We start from the raw sequence: 18,928 nt of genomic DNA, 5'->3' as shown, positions 1-18,928 counted from the left end.
AGTTTGAAAAGCAGGTTCTATGGGACCATGTAATTTATTTGTGTGGTGTGGGTTTTTTTAAGTATAACACACACACTGAAGAGCCTGGAGAGACACAAAAATGCTCATCGTGTTTGTTTTCGAGGTGTGTGAAGGAAATCTCACCCTGTGAAACTGCTTTAGGAGCACATATAAGACAGAGTTCATATTATGCTACCACTGAGGTGAAAAAGAGGGAGAAACACATTAATAAACAAACAAACAAATACAAGCCAAATTTGCTTGTATGTGTATGAAACATCCGTGGAAACATAACCAAAAACCAATGCTATCGGGTGCCTGTGGGGAAGGAAATCAGGCTGGGAGACCAGTCTGACGTGACTTGCACTGTATACTCTTTTACACTTTTTGAAGTTTGAAGTCTGAAGTTTGAACCATGAAACATTACTACTCCAAAAAACTAAAAACTGAAAACAAACAAAAAATTTGAGCCACAGTAGTTTAAATTAGTGTGTAGCTCTCAAGGAACAATTCTGAAAGAAACCTAACTAATTTAGGGAATGTTAATTTTTATTTATTTTTTTAAATATATTGTTATTGATTTCAGAGAAGAAGGGAGAGGGAGAGATATAGAAAGAATCATTGATCAGCTGCCTCCTGCATGCCCCTTACTGGGTGGGGATCGAGCCTGCAACCTGGGCATATGCCCTTGACTGGAATCGAACCCAGGACTGCTCTATCCACTGACCTAAACCATCTAGGGAAGGAATGTTAGTTTTTAAATTAGGCATTTCAGTAATGATTAACATATATAATGATAACACATTTTTATAATAAAAAAAAGTTAAAGGACATTTAAAAACTTAATTGTACCCTTTGGTTTTCTTACTAGAAAATCTTTCTTTGTAACTTATTTGGTTCATATTTTAAGCTACTTTCTTATACTTTTAAAACAAAAATGTACATTCAGGTTTAGTAAAAATTGTCAACAATAAATTTTCATGTAAATACTTCTCCTTTGTCTTGCACACATATCCTTGCTTTGTTGCCAGGGTAAGTATACACCTTTACACAACAGCCTGTGAATGTATTGACTTGTTGCTACTGAACACGGGACAAAGGCGATTTGTATAGTATTATATTTAATGATGCTCACACTTGACAACTGCTCTACTTTTCTAGGTCTTTGGAGCTCGTACTGCCTATATGCGGGGTCCCAACAGGACTTGCTCTCTGGAAGACAGATCACAGATGGCTCAGGCCTAGCCTGAGAGCACCCAGTGAGATGGGAACAGGTGAAGCGACACGACAAAGACAAAGGGACATACTCCTTCCTTCAGGAGACTCTCCCAGTCCCCCCACCCATACCTCACCCACCCCCATCCCCAGGGCCGTGGTCTCTCACTCACCACTGCACAGGCTGCCAGTTGGGGAGAAAAGGCCGGAAGCCCGTGATGCACTCGAAAGCCAAGGTACCAAAGCTCCAGTAGTCGACAGTCACCGTGTACTTCTGCTGCTCCAGCAGTTCCGGGGCCTGCAACAGCGCATGGCGGAAACACACCTGAGCCCCTGCAGGAGGGGCAACCAGCCCTTCCGGTCACGCCCCACACTTTTCCTGGCTCCATCCGGGAGGCACTGGCATGCCCGCTCCAGGGTGAGGAGGTGACCGTGTTTAGGGGGTGGTATCTAGGATTTTTTTGTACCTCACTGACTAAAAAAGGGTATTTTCAGGTAGATCAGAGTACCTCATATATCTTTCTCTTGGGCAAACGGGAAAATAGAGTACACACAACAAAGGAAAGTGACACTGAGCTGTATATACCAAATGCATAGTACACACATTAAATGCTGGCCACGTCTCCTACACTGATGTGTTTTATGACGTGTGTACAACGAAAATGGAATATTTACAATCAGGCAAGAAAAAAGCCACATACATGACTGCTGCCCACGTGGAGAGAGCTGGGGTGACCAAGGAAAGCTTTGAAGCACAGGTGGGACCAGGCCCAGGCCTGGAAGAAGGCCCATACATGAGTGTCTGAGAGGAGACATTCCAAAAAGGACCATCACAAGCACAGGCATGGAGGCAGGACTGTGTGTGGTCTGGCCGAATGTGAGACACTTAAGGATGGACCAAGGAGTCCAAACCACAGGGGGAAATTGGGGGATGGGCAGGCCAACCTCTGTGTCTCGTACGGACAGTTCTGGCTCCTGCAAGTGAACGATTTCACTGAGCATCCTGGTCAGAGCGTGGGGGTCCTCCCCTTCCCCCAGAATGCTGCTAAGTCAATTAGGATTCCGAGGACACTTCGCAGGACCTACATAATTCCATTATATGAACACAGGTGCCTTAGCCATAGCCCCCCACTCTGAAACCTCTCTTCCACAGCAGGGGATAAGCTGATGGCGCCCACACCCTAGTCAGTGGGGTAAGTAGAGAGTATAAATGCACTCAGAAAGACTTAGAATTTCTCTTCTTTTTTTAATTTAAGAACTAGATAGAATATTTAAGCTCATCCAATCCAATGGCGTTCGATCTTTTATTGTTTTTGTTTTTTAAACTGCAGGCTCCTTTATCCAATCAACATTTTGCCGGTTGCTAGCCTCCACAAGCAATCAATCACCAAGTCTTGCCAAGTCTCTTGTTAAGCACTGCTTACATCATTTTCTACATCCTCACCGCTGCCATCAGCTCTGAACTGCCTATCACAATGTCCTCCTTACTACTTGCTCAAGATTTTACTCTTGTTCAGTGAAATTCATTCTTCCCACCCTATCAAGAGCGATCTTTTCAAAAGGTAAACCTGATCTCTCTCTCTCTCCAACTTAAAATTCTTCGATGTCTCTCCAAATGTTTTAGGAGAAAGTCTAAAATCTTAAACCAGCTAACAAGTCCCTGAATCGTCTGTCCTCTACCTCTCTCTCCAACTTCAACTCAAGGTACTCTCTCCCTTCTTCTCTAGATCCCTGTCACACTTTCTGGTCTGCCAATGTACTATCCCTGGAGGGATTTCCTCTCCTTCCCTTTTCACCAATTCATCCTTCAGGGCCCAGACTAAGTTAGGTCCCCCTAATATATATTCTTATCACTTTTCCTTTGCAGCACTTCCCACAACTGCAATTTCTTCGTTATTGGTGTCTCAGGGTAATGCCTACTTTCTTGCTAAACTCTAAGCTACTAAAGGCCAGAGAAGTGCTTGTCTTCTTTCCCATTGCATTGCTGGCTCCTAGTACAGTGCCTGGCACAGAGCCTACACTCAATCACTATTTCTTGAATGAATGAATGACTCAAATAAAACCACAATATTCAGACCAAATAAGAAAGGGTAGGGACTCAGAGCTCAGATCTTCCTCAGTGGCCCCTGAGACACCTCATGGAAACTGTAGTGTCTATAGACCAGTGTGAATCTAATTTAAATTCTTATTTTCAGACAAAATACCGAAGGACAGGGGTTATTGGATCTGTGTGAGGACGCATCAGCAGCCCTTCTGACATCAGAGAAGATGGCCACATCCTTCCACAGGGCCTCTGCTGGCAGAAGTGCTAACTTGACCAGATAGATGATGGCTCTGACCTCATACAATAATCCCTATGCACCTAGGAGACATCCAAGGAGCTGGCAAGACTGAGATGCTAGGAGGCGAGGATAGCGAGGAGCCCCACAAGTGTCGGAGAGAAACTGATCAGCAAACATACAACCCCATTTCTTACCAGGTACTGCAGGGTCCCCACAAAGGAAGTACAGAGACTGCCCTGGTCCAGTTCCTTGGCATATCCTAGGTCAATAATTTTGTGTATTAACTGAAAAAAAAAAAAAGGGAAGAGGAGAAAGCTGAGGATTATGAGAATCTGATTATTTGCTGGCAGAACAGGGGATATATCTGAATTTCCAGGTGGTATTAGAGCTTAAGCTCCTATGAACCACCAAATACACAGGAGAATGCCTTCATCATGGTAGATTTAGGGCAAAAGGAAACAAACTTATGCTATAAAAATGCTGGAAAAAGGCATACTTTCTCCCTGGGTCTGTGACCAATCACCAGAGGAAAGTCAACATTAAAAGACCATGCACCAGCCCTCAACATTGCTAAACCTGGACTTTATGATGTGAAAGATGAGGCCGGTCTCTTCCCAGAAGTAAATACCTTTAGTTCTCAATTCTTAGAACCAATGACAAGTATGAATATGACCTGAAACAAAGGTAAACACTGTGATATCACGGGTCAGCCTAGAATGCCGGCGGAAGCTGTATCAGAAAAGTTAAGTGGCCCACAATTGAGTTACTACATTCCTCTCAGCTGAGCCCCTGCTCCTCAGCCCCAGCTAAACAGACAGGGCCATGAAAAAGCAGAGCCCCGAGCCCGTGGGGAGGTCACCACCACACACGCGGGAGCGCCACGGATGAGGCCACCAAGAGTTCTGGGGAAACTGCAGGCTGGACCAGGCGCCCTGGCAGGTGCCAGCTCCAAATGCCTCTTCTCAGCCCCACCCAGAGTCAACTTAGAGCCGGTTCCCATATGAGCATCAAAAGTGGACGCTCTCAGACAAATGGAAACAAAAAGTCTATTTCCAAGAAGTGCTAGTCCCAAAGGTGGGGGCTGGAGGTGGGAAGAAAAACATTATTTTCCTTATCAGATTCCTGCCAGTTGGGCCATTAACAATGTGCTCCATTCAAACCTGCCTCAACCTGCAAGCCAGAACTCTTGGCTGAATTTGGTTTGAATCAGAACGCAGTCCCAGAGAATCAAAGCAAATGTAAACTCAAGGAAACGCAAATGTAAACCAACACACGGAGCTTGTTCCTCACCCACCAGAGCTGCTTCCCTGGGACTTTCCGCGCCCCAGGAGGGTCACTCACTCTTTGCTCTCCTTGCTGCAGGACGATGTTTTCTGGCTTTAGGTCCCGATGGATGATTCTGTTTTCATGAAGGTATCTAAGCGCAGAGGCTGAGAGGGCGGAAAGGGGAGGGAGTTTTCATTAAGCCTACAAAAACGCTTTACATTTCAAAATGGCCTGTGCTGCTGTGAGAAATGAATATTGTGTGCGCCTGACCCACAGTCTGACTCCCAATGCACAGAAACGGTGGAGGGATGGGGCCTAGGCAGATGCCCCTCAGGTCAAGGGAAGGGGACCTGGCTACGTGAGCAGAACTGGGACCACCACAAGAATCTGACTTTTTCACGCAAAGAACTCGTAGCTTCGAATCCTTGAGGTCACCAACTACACTCTAAATTGGCTTAGATCCACTGATTGTCCAAATGAAATGAAAGACTTGCTACTTTCAATACCTAAAAAAATTCTACTCCATCTTGTTCTCTATTGTGTTAACTTTTAAAGACTTATGCTTATCAGACTTTCATTTTTGTTTTACTAAGTTTTATTAAAGAATCAAAGCAAAGTACAATAACACCCTGTAATATGCACAAACACAACCTTGCACACAGGGATGGTGCTACTGTTGAAAATGAACTAGTGGCTGGCAGGGAGCGCTGATGTGCAATAACTCAAAATGTTTATTGATGGGTTCACAAAAGGCCTGTTTGGGTATTTGACAGGAGTGTCAGGATATATATATATATATATATATATATATATATATATATATATATATGCCTATGTGACCAAACGACTGGTCAGCCTGTCGCTATGACACGCACTGACCACCAAGGGGCAGATGCTCAACACAGGGGCTGCCCCCTGGTGGTCAGTGCGCTCCCACAGCGGGAGCGCCGCTCAGCTGACCAATGAGCACCAGACACGGGGCTTATGGCTGACAAGCGCAGCTACTGCAGCGGGAGCCTCTCTCGCCTCCACCGCAGTGCTACCGAGCTTGGGCTCCTCCCTGGCATCATGCCACTTCGTGCACTACTACATCCCTCAGGGGATGTCGGACTGCCGGTTTCGTCCCGATCCCTGCAGGCAGCCTGGCCTGCAGGGATCGAACTGAAACCGGCAGTCCAACATCCCCGAGGGGTCCCGGATTGCGAGAGGGCACAGACCAGGCTGAGGGACCCCACCAGTGCACGAATCCATGCACCGGGCCTCTAGTAATATAAAAAGTGTGGGTTGATGTGTTTAAAAGCAGAAGATATGAAACTTGAGACTCACTCTTTTTAGAACAAGCACACATGCTCAGACTAAGACAAGGCCTCTGAGGCTAGATGTGAACTCAGTGCAAATAGCAGGGCATGAGCAGGTGAGATGCCCCAAGCAGCTCCCCGTGAGGAGGAGAGCTCGGATCAGACCGAACGCCACATTCCCTACGCCCTGCTGACTGAGAACTGTCACCAGGTCCTCAGCGAGGGCAGAGGGCAGAGGGCAGGCTGGTCGCTCACTCTACTGATTACTATTAATAGCTGTCTACTTTTATGCTTAAGCAACTGTACATAACGAACGTTAACCCTCATTTTAGGGCAGTCATTTATTCTCAGGTATTTTTGTCAACTAAAAGCTGGAAATTAAAGAAATTTAAGGTATTGTTATATATAGCTTCTTGGACTGAGTGAAAGAGTCAAAACTTTGGTAGGCAGACTCAGTACTTAAAAAGCTTAGTTCAGCCTGACTGTGCTACATTTTACAAACAGTACCCGAGGAGCATGATAGAATGAATCAAAATTGTCTGAAGCCAAGAGAACCTCATTTGATTTAAATCAGGTGGAAAACAAGAATTTGAGGTTAAGAAAAATATTTTTGCATTTGAAAGTTTATTTAAAAGTCTAAACATGTAGTGACAGTGATAATACACAAGTTTAAAAATTGAAAGCCACAGCACAGGCATCAAAGCCTAAAAGTTCATTTCTCATGTTTCAATTATAGAAAAGAATTCCTAGGACAGATACTGCAAACAGAGAGTCTAAGTTAAGGACTGGCCACAGAAAAACGATGGCCTCCTTCTATTATCCTTGTTAGGATCGGCATCCAGGTATTTACCCCAGCCCTCCCTTAGCTCATGAGGTAGACAAATACATAACTGAAGAGTGTGTCACACCTGGAGTTCTTATTGATGACCTAGAATTCCAAAGCACAGACCCTAAATATTTTTTTCAGATTTACAAACCACAAGTTAGGGGACAGATAGGACCAGCTAGACTTTCTTGTAGAAAGAACAGGTTTATAAAGGTTGTGTCCTTAACACCCTCCAAATTCAAAGGGATTACTAAACTCCCTTAAGAACATTTTTGTTTGGGATACATTCCATAGAGAAGAAATGGAAAGATAAATGGACCAAAAGGCTAACACAGAGATTAGAAGAGACTGAAAAGGCAGCCAGCCATGGGTGATTTAAGTTAGCAATGAGTAAGAAGGGCGACAGGATGTTCGTTCACTCAATAAAAACTGACCATGTTCCTACTATGTGCCAGTCATTTTGGTGTCACTTGGTCTTTCCAAATAAAACACATTAAAAGGCCAAGTGCGGACGTGTGGAGAAAGACTTAGCCCAGCTAAAGGTTTCTCAGTTAAAATAGTCCCTATGACTAATCAGCAAGGTGGTGAGGCAGTCATGCCAAGTGCTAAGAGAAAAGTGAAAAATAATTCTCTCATCCATTCAACTAGTAACTGAGAAAGTGTCTTCTGTTTGCTAGGTATTGTGGAAAATGTGCCAGTGAATGAAAGTGCTCTCGTCACTTACAGCACCAAGTCTGTTCAACAGGCCCCAAACCCAGAAGCCAGTCCTGATTGTCAAGCACAGGCAGAGATCATGTAACAGCAGCAGAGATGCCAAGTACCAAGTGAGTGGAGTAGGCAAAAGGGGGAAAGGAAAGCCATGAGAGGGAGAACCATGGTGAGTGACGGATCAGGGCAGTTCCCCTGGAAGGGGCAAAAGATAAAAGGCACAGGGCTGTTGGGGAGGTGCAGGAGCAGCATTCTCAAAGGAGGAGCATGTGCAAAGGCTAGCAGGACTGAAAAGTGGATTTCAGAGTCATGTACATGTGAAGCTGGCTACAGTGGATTGGGAGAAATGCAAGGTTAAGAGGTTTGGCCTTGATCTAATGATGGATTATAAAGAAAGTGTCCTTTCCCTTGTATGCATGCATATAAGCATAACCAATGGACACAAGACACAGGGGGTAAAGGGAGTGGTGAGGGCATGTGCCAGGGGGGTGGGGGTGGGGGGCGTGAGGGTAGGGGAGGCCGAGGGACGGTCAATGGGGAAAAAAAGGAGACATATGTACTACTATTTGTAATACTTTAAACAATAAAATAAAATTTAAAAAAAAGAAAGTGTCCTTTCAAATGAAAGACAGATTAATAAAATGGGGATAAGGAGGTGAGGTAGGAGGTCATTATAGTAATTTCCTATGACACAATTAGTGGAGGCAATAGGAACACAAAGGGAAAGTGGGATATACAACACAAAGAAAGGCTGAAAGGATTTGGACACTTTTTCAATAGGAGATTCAAAATGGGCAGGAAGGTGGGACAAGTGACGCAAGAAAGAGGTCGGAGTTGAACATGCAGATTTTGGAGATGTAATTGCTACAGATGTCATGAGAATGACCTAGTAGACAGAATATTGGGAAGTAGTGGGTGGTCAGTCCAGGGACAAATAGGATGGAGCAGAAATAAAATAATGCATCAAGCAAAGCTCTGGGCAAAAGATGATGCAGTAAGGGAGAGGGGAGAGAAACTGTAGGAAGCAGGATGGAACAATGGAGTGAACATCAAGACTTTCTAGGGTGCCCAGGCCAGTGTGGCTCAGTTGGTTGAGAGCCATCCAATGCCTGGAAAGGTCTCTGGTTCAATTCTGGTCAGAGCATATGCCTGGGTTGAAGGCTCAATTCCCAGTAGGGGGCATGCAGGAGGCAGCCGATTGATGCTTCTCTCTCCCTCCCCCTTCCTCTCTCTCTAAAATCAATAAAAACATTTAAAATAAAGACATTCTGGGGCAACCATTCTGAAAATCAGCTACCTGAGTAATGAAAATGGAATATTTAAAGTTAGAAGGGACCTTCTCTAAGGTCACCTAGCTCAAGTCCCTCTTTTATTTTTTAAATTTTTTTTTGTAGGCCCAGAAAGTTACCACAGTTTTCCATAAAGTGGAAACAGTAATATAAGTAGACTAAAAAAGGTACTCACACAAGGAGATAGAGCTGGGAAAGAGGAGAAGCCAGAACTGACAGATAATTGTCTTCTCATTGATTATTATTACTAGAGGCCTGGTGCACGAAATTTGTGCCTGAGAGTGGGACAGGGTCCCTCAGCCCGGCCTGCACCCTCTCCAATCTGGGACATCCCTCTCACAATCCAGGACCACTGGCTCCTAACTGCTCACCTACCTGCCGGCCTGATCGCCCCTAATTGCCCTCCACTTCCAGCCTGATCGCCCCTAACTGCTCCCCCCTGCCGGCCTGATCGCCCCTAACTGCCTCTGCCTCGGCCCCCGCCACTGTGGCTTTGTCCAGAAGGAAGGCAGGACAACCAAAAGATGTCCGGTCGACCCGGTTTAATTAGCATATTACCCTTTTATTAGTATAGACAGTCACGTCCCCTCTTGCCATCCACCTATGCCAGCTCCCTGCACTCTTTCTAGAACACACCTTAGAGAGCCTGCATCAGCTGGTTAGGCCAGAGTCTGGACTGCCTCAGGTATTTGATAAGTGCTTAGACTTGGCCTCACCCTGGGCCTGCTAGCGGCTGCTCCCGCTGCGGGAGCAGCTGCTCATCCAGGTCAGCCGAGTGGCGTTCCCACTGTGGGAACGTACTGACCACCAGGGAGCAGCTCCTGCATTGAGCTGTTGAAAAGACGGAAATATTTGCATCATAGTGACTGGTCAACCAGTCGTTCTGGTCGTTCTGCCTCCACCGTTCGGTTGCTGAGCTTTTATATATATATATAGATACTCATTAACCTGGTTATTTGTGCTTTCCAACACACTTTATATACAAATGATCTGCATTTCTGAGATCAGGTGATCCTCTTTTGTTATGATTCCACAATTAGAGAAACACTAAATGAAGAGCCCAATTTTCTGATTTCCATAATGACAGCTCTGTTCCCTAAAGCCCTGTGTCCTCTTTGAAACCCTCTCTGCTCTTCAGTGTTGAAGTAGTAGATGCCTGCTAAGAGCAGTTCCAATAAGGACAGAGATGGCGACTCAAAGAAAGAAGCACAAAAACAGGGAGTGAAATTCCTGAAGGCTCAGAGGACAAGATGGTCAGTCACCACCGTAAACCAGCCACCTGGAGAACTGAGGAAGACCGCGTCAGATCTGAAACTGGGTGGGACCCTGGCGAATGCACAACTGGCCCACCCAGCTGGCCGGCGAGGCAGGTCCCCACCCCTCAGAGAGCGGAGACATGGGACTCCAATCTGTGCCTCAATCCTGAGTGCCCAGGAGTCTGCTCCTCTACTGACAGGAGGAAATACACGCCAATGTTTTCCAAAGAATAATGAGCAAGATTGCTTCAATAGAGTCCACTTAGATATATCCTTCTTAAGCTATTTTAGGATCATATTTGTGGGAAGACAAATAATTCTAGCTTCCTCTGCACCTGTCTCTGGATCTCTTACCAGCAGAGAACAATGGTCTAACTGGCCTGCCCTGGCAGAGGAAACAGGGCTCACCATGTGCTCGCTAGGCACCTGCTCCTTTTCTCACATGTACTCTGCATTATCTTCTGGGGCAACTGAAAGTTCACTGGGAAAGTCCTACCTGTGTCTGTTATCTTGGTGCTGCTCTGAGTGGGCATCTCTGGGAGGTGAGTGGCACAGAAGATATGGGGGTGGGGGGAATACACAGGTGTAACCCAGAAGAGAAAGCAATTAATCTCAACCCAGCAGTCAAGGGTGTGGCTCTGCCGGTTATCGGAAGTCAACCTGGCAGAGAACAGAAGTGGCAACTCCAACAAAGGGAACATGGCGCCAGTGCTTGAAACAAACTAGAACAAAATATGCTCAGGAAATGTTTCAGAATACAGAACAGTTAAGTGAGATGAGCTCCAAGAAAAACTTTTGACCTCTGGCTCAGTGACAAAACCCTTGCAAAAGAAGTAAATTTGATGAATACACAAATCAGGAATGGGAATAAAAGTAAAATACAATGTTATCAGCCACCTCCATCACCACAACAAAGACAGGGGAGGTAATTGCTTACAAAAACTGGCTGAGATAGGAATGGGTCTGAGGAAGAGAAGTTTCAAAGACAACCTTCTACCAGGCTCACTGGATCCCAATCCCAGGTCAACATCCATATTAGTGGGTGAAGAAAGATTTTCAAAAGAAATGCCCTAAACCCAAATCCAGAGGGGAAAGGAAATGAGAAAGAAACTAACACTTGGTGACTGCAATTCTGCTAGAAGCTTTATGTACATCATCTTATTTTAGCCTCATAACAATTCTAATAAGGGAAGTAATGATCCCATTTCACAGCTATGAACTGATGTTCTTAAAAAATTAAGTAGCATGCCTAAGGTCACACTGCCAATAAGTGGAAGAGCTGGTATTTGACCTGGGAGTGTTACATATATGTGGGTAGCTTTCTTTTTAATGGGTCCTTACTTATTTTAATTTCTCTTGGGATTTATTTCACTCATTTGACATTTATAGAGAGGCTGCTAGATAAGTCATAGCAATATGACTACAGTCTTCACCTTTGAGAATTTAATTCCAGTGTTCTACTACTTCAACACCTCATTAACTCCAACTTGGGGTCACGGAAAGAAAAGATAGGGAATCAGAGACCTAAAGAATTTTAATATTCATTCACCTACAAGTGAACTGAACGTAAGTCCTTTGGAGTTTACCGCTTGGTTATTCTGATTTACATGTAACTTAAACACACACGTATAACTTGAACAGGTAATAAATAATACGAAAGCTACTCCACAAGTCAGTGGTAAATGGATATACAACCAAAAGAATTTCTATTAATATCACTAGAGAATCGCTTGAGGAAGTAAAATGTTATATGAGGAAGTAAACAGTTATGTGTGCCTAAGCCAATAATTTAAGACTTTCTTAATAGCTATTTGGTGAATGCACAATGAGTGAAAGAAAAATACTGGCAAGGATAACATTTTAGTAAATTGACTTGAAGCCCTAACCAGGGAGAAACCAAATAAAAGTTGCCCATAAAGAGCAAAATATTCCCCAACCTATTAACCTGCTTTCAACCCAACTCAACAGAGAATAAATTAATGGTCTGGCCACTGGGGAAGATACAATCAAGTAAATGTCTGAGTAGAATGTAGATGGGTGAGCCACGTAGCCAGGTGTCAAAGAAACAGGTGAGATTCTTGACCTACAGACTAGACTCTCTAGGTAGACAGACAGGACCCTCCCAGGAGACCCACAGGGGCCAATGCATGAAGGAATCAGTTTGGCCAGTGGTGGATGCCCACCCCAGTCAGATCAAATTGGTGCAATGTCAAATTGGCCTTACTGTGAACTCTATTCAAAAGATAAAGGCACAGGGTAGAGAAGGAGGTGGAATTTTCTGTCAGATTGTTTGGATCTTAATCTTAAATATGTCATTGTTTAACTTTGCCCCATTTCATTTCCTTCTTTCCCACCTTCCATCAAAAGTGGCATAGAGTGGCCAACCAGTGTGGCTCAGTCAATTGGGCATCATCCTATGCACCAAAAGGTTGCCTGTTAGATTCCCAGTCAGGGCACATGCCCAGGTTGTGGACTAGATCCCTGGTAGGGGCATGCAGCAGGCGGCCAATCACATATGTTTCACTCTCATATGTTTCTCTCTTTCCCCCTTCCTCTCTCTAAAATCAATCTTAAGATCAATCTTAAGAGGCCCGGTGCACAAAATTCGTGCATGAGGGGGTGGTCCCTCAGCCCAGCCTGCACCCTCTGGCAATCCGGGACCCCTCGGAGGACGTCCGACTGCCAGTTTAGGCCTGATCCCTTGAGGAGTTTACAGTCCAGTGGGGGACACAGGTGAATCAGATTTCATGGGGATAGGACCTAGAATGTGGCTGAGCAGAAAATGCCATAGCAAAACATAGGAACAGCACTTGACTCACTTCTTGGAGTCAGATTTCCTAAACGCAGTGACATCAAGCAGAAGTTTATAGGATGAACAGATTTGCTATGCAGGGATTGGGCCTAACCTGGCAGTTGGACATCCCTCTCACAATTCGGGACTGCTGGCTCCTAACCGCTCGCCTGCTTGCCTGCCTGATGGGCCCTAACCACTCACTGCCTGCCTGATGGCCCCTAACCACTCACTGCCTGCCTGATGGCCCCTAACCACTCATCTGCTTGCCTGACTGCCCCTAACCACTCGCCTGCCTGCCTGATCGCCCCTAACCGCTCACCTGCCTGTCTGATCACCCCTAACTGCGTCTGCCTCGGCCCCTGCCACCATGGCTTCATCTGAAAAGAAGTCCGGAATGACGTCTGGAAGGTCGTTCAGCTGTCCGGTCTAATTAGCATATTACGTTTTATATATACATATATATATATATATATATATATATATATATATATATATTTGTATAAAGTGGCATTGAGTAATTAAGAGGCAGACCCACAGCAGCAAGGCAAAGTGTCTTAGAGACTGGAAGTCAGCTAGCCTTCCAGGCCAAGACTTAGAAGAGCACAGCTTGTGGCAAAATGGTAACAACTGGTGAATCTGGTGACAGGTATGTGGGTTTCACTGGATTGCTCTTTCAACTTTTCTGTATGTTTGGCATTTTTCTATAATATAAAGTGTGAGCAAACAAAATACAGCTTTAAAAATGTTTCAGTGAGAAAGGGATGAAAATGGTATATCATTCCCCAAATCTCAGGGCAACAGTCAGTGATAAACTCTGGATAACTCTAGATCTCAGTCAACTTGGCATTGCTTCTGACCTCTGCAGTCTGTGGTCACTCTTCTCCCTGAAGCCAGCCTTGTCTTCTCAGAGAGTGCCACCGACACCCTCATCTGAGGACACCACCAGTACCAAAGGATTAAACAAGGGCGGTTTTTCCTAAGCCTGGGGTTGGCAAAAGAGCTGCCAATGTGTAAGTGGAAAAAGTCATTGCGAAGGGATGAGATTCATTCAAGTGACAACCTGCTCCATCGCTGGCCATTCCAGGAAAGTAGGGAGGGGAGGTTTGTAATGGGAAAGGAAATCTGTTACTCTATATGCATCATAATGCACTTCATGACTTAGTCCGGAAGGAAGGGAAATCTATTTGAGTTCAGCGCCTGCCTGACTAGCCCCTTGTTGACCTCCCCACGCTGTCTGTCTGTCACACCTCAACCCTCTGTAAAGATCAAAATATCTCCGCTGTGCTCCACAAGGACTCACAGGGGCACCACACACTCTCCCTGGAGGGCTTGACCTGCTTTCCAGGTCTGGGATTTACCAATGTCACTCAGCAAGGTGAGGATGGCTCCTTCCCGTAGGCCACAGCAGTTCTCAAACTGGTTCAGGTACTGTCAAGAAGATGAAAAGAAGTGTCAGGCTGACTGGTCATCAACCACCAATAAGCCCCCAAGGGGCTTTTACCAGTCATGTGAGTGCAGACCCTGGCCCTGGGCTTTGGGAACCTGGGCTGATGGGCAGCCGGGGCAGCAGGACTGGCAGGAACTGGCCCGAGGCGGAGAAGGAGGAAGTCTGAGAACTCCCAGAAGCACTCAGTTACGCGTAGCTGAGGCGCCTCTGAGTCATTCTAAGATGAGGGATTTTCAGTCTCACCTGCGCTGCAGTTTTGAGGGAGACAGGCCAGAGTCTAAGCTCAACCACAATTGGCCCACTGCGCCTGACCGTCCCACAAAAGGCAGGGTGGAAGGCTCTCGCTAAAAACCACCCTCTGGTCACTTCCCAACATTGCCTTGCCAGTGGGGTGATGATGACAGGAGGGAATATTTAATGAGCACTTACTACGTGCCTGGCACTGGGCTAACCTCTGCACAGATAAGCCAGGTAAAGCTTTACCTGCCATGCCTCATTGCATCCTCCCCACTGCCACTGAGATAAGTACTGGTGGAATTTCCATTTCGTAGGTGAGGAACCTGAGACTGGAGGGGGTCAGCGATCTGTCTGCTCACACAGCCATTCCAGGGCAGAGCTGGAATAGGAAGCCATGTGTATCTGAATCTCGAGCCCAAACACTTAACCCCTTTGCCCTCCTGGCCCTCTCAGCTTGTTGAGGGGCCCAATATAACTACTGGAAATTGGCCTCAAATGAAGACAATGGAGACAAAACTTTCCAATTGATGTTTACAGTCACTGACTAACACTTATAACCATGAACGTTCAAGAGCCTGTTTCCTGAGCAGGACATACGGACTTCACTCTTTCAATCTGTTCTGGCTTTTACACTTGCTCGTGCGCTGGCCGTGCTTGTCTTGCTATGACCAGGGTGTAGATTTTGAACTTTTTAGAGGAGGGAAAGACAGGCCACCTCATCTGGAGAACACAGAGAACCCCATCACTCTGGGCAGCAGCACCGTCCTCCAAGTTCTCCCACCCCCACCCTGTGGGGAACAACATGGACAGAGGCCCCTTTGGCTGCAATCACTTCCTGCTTGCCCAGAGCATCTTGCGCCCACGCCAGGCCAATCAAGGGGAAGTGTGTGCCTTCTCCCCTGGCTGACCGGCTCCTTGCCGCCTACAAGAGCAAGTCTGAAGTCCTGTGCCCAGCCCTCCACAATCTGGTCACATCCCACCTACCTCCTACATTGCCCTCAAAGAACCATCTGCTCAACTACAACATGGCTGTATCTCCTAAAATAACTGCAGTTAGTAATCAGATGATTGTCAAAGGTTAGGAAAATAAAGAGGAAAAATCAAAGCTTTGTCACGTTCCCCATTTCTCATCCGTTATCAGTGCCCTGCCTGCGGTCTTGCCAGCGACTGTGCTCACATCCTGCTGTGACACTCCCAGGATGCGCCCACCTCCCGGGGTGGAGAAAGCTACTGGGGCGGATCAACCTTCACGGAAAGTTTCCTTGTAAAAAAGGAGGCAGAAGGGGCCCAAAGAGTAATGAGTACAGCACATGATGCTGGGTCCAGGAAACTGCCATGTGAAGACAGAAGAACTGCCTGGGCATCCCCCTCGGGGGCCTCCTTCCAGAGCAGGGGTGCGGAACCTTTTTTCTGCCAAGGGCCATCTGCATATTTATAACATCATTCGAGGGCCATACAAAATGATCCACTTAAAAATTAGCCTGCTAGCCCTAGCCAGTTTGGCTCAGTGGCTACAGCATCGGCCTGCGACCGAAAGGGTGGCATGTATCTTGGTTGCAGGCTCAATCCCTGCGTGCGGGAAGCAACCAATTGATGTGTCTCTCTCACACTGACATTTCTCTCTGTCTTTCCCCCTCACTTCCACTCTCTCTAAAAAAAAATCAATGGAAAAATATCCTCAGGTGAGGATTAACAAAAAATTTTTTGTTTTAATTAGCCTGCTATATTTGGTCAAACATTTAATTAACTCACTCTTAATGCCTTGCTTGGCAAGACCAGACCAAATGATTTCATGGGCCTTCTACGGCCCTTGGGCCGGACGTTCTCCACCCCTGCTCTAGAGTGAAGAGCTGAGGGAGATGTGCACTAACAGGGACGTTCCGATACAAAGCAAGTGTTTTGTTCAGAGCTTTCAGTTCTCCTCTTGCTATATGGAAAAATTCAGCTTCACGGGTGGAGAGGTGGCCTGTATGTGGGTTCGAGCAGGCTGTGGCCAAGCTCTGCCACTGCAGCTGTGAGGGTTATAACCACCTAACCTCTCTGGGCCGTGATAGCCACCCTTTCCACGGGAATCGTAACTGTTTAACCAATGTCACAGGGTTGTTAATCGAGGCAATGTGTAAAAGCAAGTTGTGTGATGCTGTTTTAGAGAACATGGGGGAGGTGGACACACACCACTGTCCCTGAGATGAGGGAGAGCTGCCATCACCCACCCTGAAGTGCATGTTCTAGTAAAGAGAAGCTAATGTGAGAAGGAAGAAAGCAGAGCCCAGAAGGTGAGTCAGTGGTGGCTCTGGAACCCCAGCTGGGTTTCCTGACTACTGAGCCAGCCCCCTTCCTGCTCCGCTCTGGGACCCTGAGGGCACTGCTGCCACGTCTGTGGGAGCAATCCCTCCTAATAAGGACAGCAGTGATGCTGACATGCGAGGCTGAAGTGGCCCTGACGTGCCGAGGGAGGGAAAGTTTGCTTTGGAAGGTGTCCAGTCTTTCCCCGTCCTGAAGACCTGGTGATTGCTTCCTTGTCATTTCAGTAATCGCTGTGCAGAACGTACAGTGAGCCCTTCCCTGACTTTCTCGTAAGAGCCTCTGATTCACACCCCACACGGGGCATGGACGGGGGATTTGAGAAGGAAAAGCAATCTCGCTGAAGTCACCGGGGCTCCCTGAGCTTCCTGATGATGAAAGAGGTGAAAGGTCTCCCCACTGCTCCCGCCCAGACAGGCTGTGCCTGCCACCCTGGAAGCCTCACCTTTCGGAGATCCCCTCCTTGGCAGTACTCCATGGCCAGCAGGGGCAAGTCATTGGGAGCCAAATTCTGCATCCCCTCGGGGACATCCCGGGCAGCCACCACATTGGGGTGGTTGAGCCTAAGAAGGAGGAGAAACCAGTGAGGGAGGAACCCAAGCGTTGGCTCAAACCCATTCCCCACTCTGCCCAGGTCTCATCGAAGCTCGCCTTCTAACAAAGGCCTAGAATAGCCAAGTGCCCTCGGGAGTAAGTAGGAAGACAGAGGTCAGGAACCGGCAACTCACCCCATTGCCCGGTCAGTTAGCATCCACCCAGGTCTACTTTCAGCACCATGAACTCAAGAGCTCTGCGACTGCATCAGTATACCTTAACTTTCTTTTGAGTGCCCCATATCAAGTCCTCATTGTACTTCGAAACTGCTTCTAAAAGCAGAGAAAGTAGAGGGGATTTCCAATCTCATGCCACTCGAGTCGCGACAGTGTGTGTGTGCCCGGGTGCATGTATGTGCATGTGGGCAAGGTGACGCCTCCCCTTTTTAAGAGGTTCATGGAGGGGGCACCTGTTTAATGAGGCTGCTGGGAGGACAGCATCCATCTAGGGACCGACAGGCCGTGTCTCCACACTGGAAGAATAAATATCAGTAATAGGTTCACAGCAGTGGAGTCACATGCCACCTTGGAATTGGAAATATAGGGGGAAAAGGATTTTTGCTGACAAAGGGAAATTCACTGACAAAGGGATAACTATTTTAAAGTCCTTAATATAACAAATGAAACTGAGCAGAAGCCCCTGACAAGGCCCAGTGTTGGACGCTAACCACCACTGCTCTGTAAGTCGTTTACCTGGACAGTCCGGCTGGTATTCTGACTGAGGGACTGAGATATGCAGCAGGTGGGGCTGTTGCTCCAGACCCCAAAGTTCAGCTGGCACCCTCCAGATTTCATCTCAATGTCCCATGGTCCCTCAGCTCCTGCAGCACCCTTGACACCCCCGTTCCCCGCCCCCAATCTTCCCCAGGGGCAACTCTGTCGAAGTGGCTCGGTGTACTGGTGCTCCGACCTCACCTTCTCATGATCTGGATCTCCAGGCACCACCGTTCTCGATTCCGGGGGCTGAGCTCCTGCCGGCACTGCTTGATAGCGATCTGCTCACCCGTTTCCTGCAGGGAGAGCACACACAGGAAGGATCAGCACAACCAATGACCAACCACAGAGAAACTCATGGGTCAAATGGGGAATTGTCTCCCTAGAGCCCAAAGCATGGATCTTGATCCTCTCCCGGCTCCTGGGGCCCACGTATGTATCCACTGGTAAATATCCCCAAGTCACCTGCCAGCCCATCAGGCTGCTCTCCACCCTCCCTGCCTCTCGCCCTGCCCTTCTCTCTCCTCATTTCTATCCATCCATAGTCTACATCGAGGCCTTGCTCCATTCCTACCTTCTCCCTGAAACCTCTGCTGACCATTCCAGCCCGAGAGATTTCTCATTCCTCCGAACCCGACTGCTGTCACACCAGGTTGAACCCTATGACATTGCGATCTTCACCATTCTGACCTGCACAAC

General features: G+C 46.9%; 1 protein-coding gene across 5 annotated transcripts in view; it reads right to left on the bottom strand.

The window, feature by feature from the left end:
• The window catches only part of IKBKB (inhibitor of nuclear factor kappa B kinase subunit beta), a 51,934-nt gene that overhangs the window by 20,371 nt on the left and 12,635 nt on the right, over positions 1 to 18,928 (bottom strand). For all 5 annotated transcript variants that reach the window (XR_004966044.1, XM_036299088.1, XM_036299089.1 and 2 more), the window contains 6 exons: positions 18,431 to 18,525; positions 17,368 to 17,485; positions 14,293 to 14,362; positions 4,839 to 4,927; positions 3,692 to 3,781; positions 1,389 to 1,513 (listed from right to left, as the gene is read on the bottom strand). Coding sequence is in view for 4 of the 5 variants with exons in the window: in XM_036299088.1 (XP_036154981.1) it covers positions 1,389 to 1,513; positions 3,692 to 3,781; positions 4,839 to 4,927; positions 14,293 to 14,362; positions 17,368 to 17,485; positions 18,431 to 18,525 (587 nt within the window). In the remaining variant the exon portion in view is untranslated. The remainder of the gene's footprint in view (positions 1 to 1,388; positions 1,514 to 3,691; positions 3,782 to 4,838; positions 4,928 to 14,292; positions 14,363 to 17,367; positions 17,486 to 18,430; positions 18,526 to 18,928) is intronic.

This window comes from Myotis myotis, unplaced genomic scaffold, assembly GCF_014108235.1.
Source record: "Myotis myotis isolate mMyoMyo1 unplaced genomic scaffold, mMyoMyo1.p scaffold_m19_p_3, whole genome shotgun sequence".
NCBI classification, from domain to species: domain Eukaryota; kingdom Metazoa; phylum Chordata; class Mammalia; order Chiroptera; family Vespertilionidae; genus Myotis; species Myotis myotis.
This window is presented reverse-complemented; position numbering and strand designations above follow the sequence as displayed.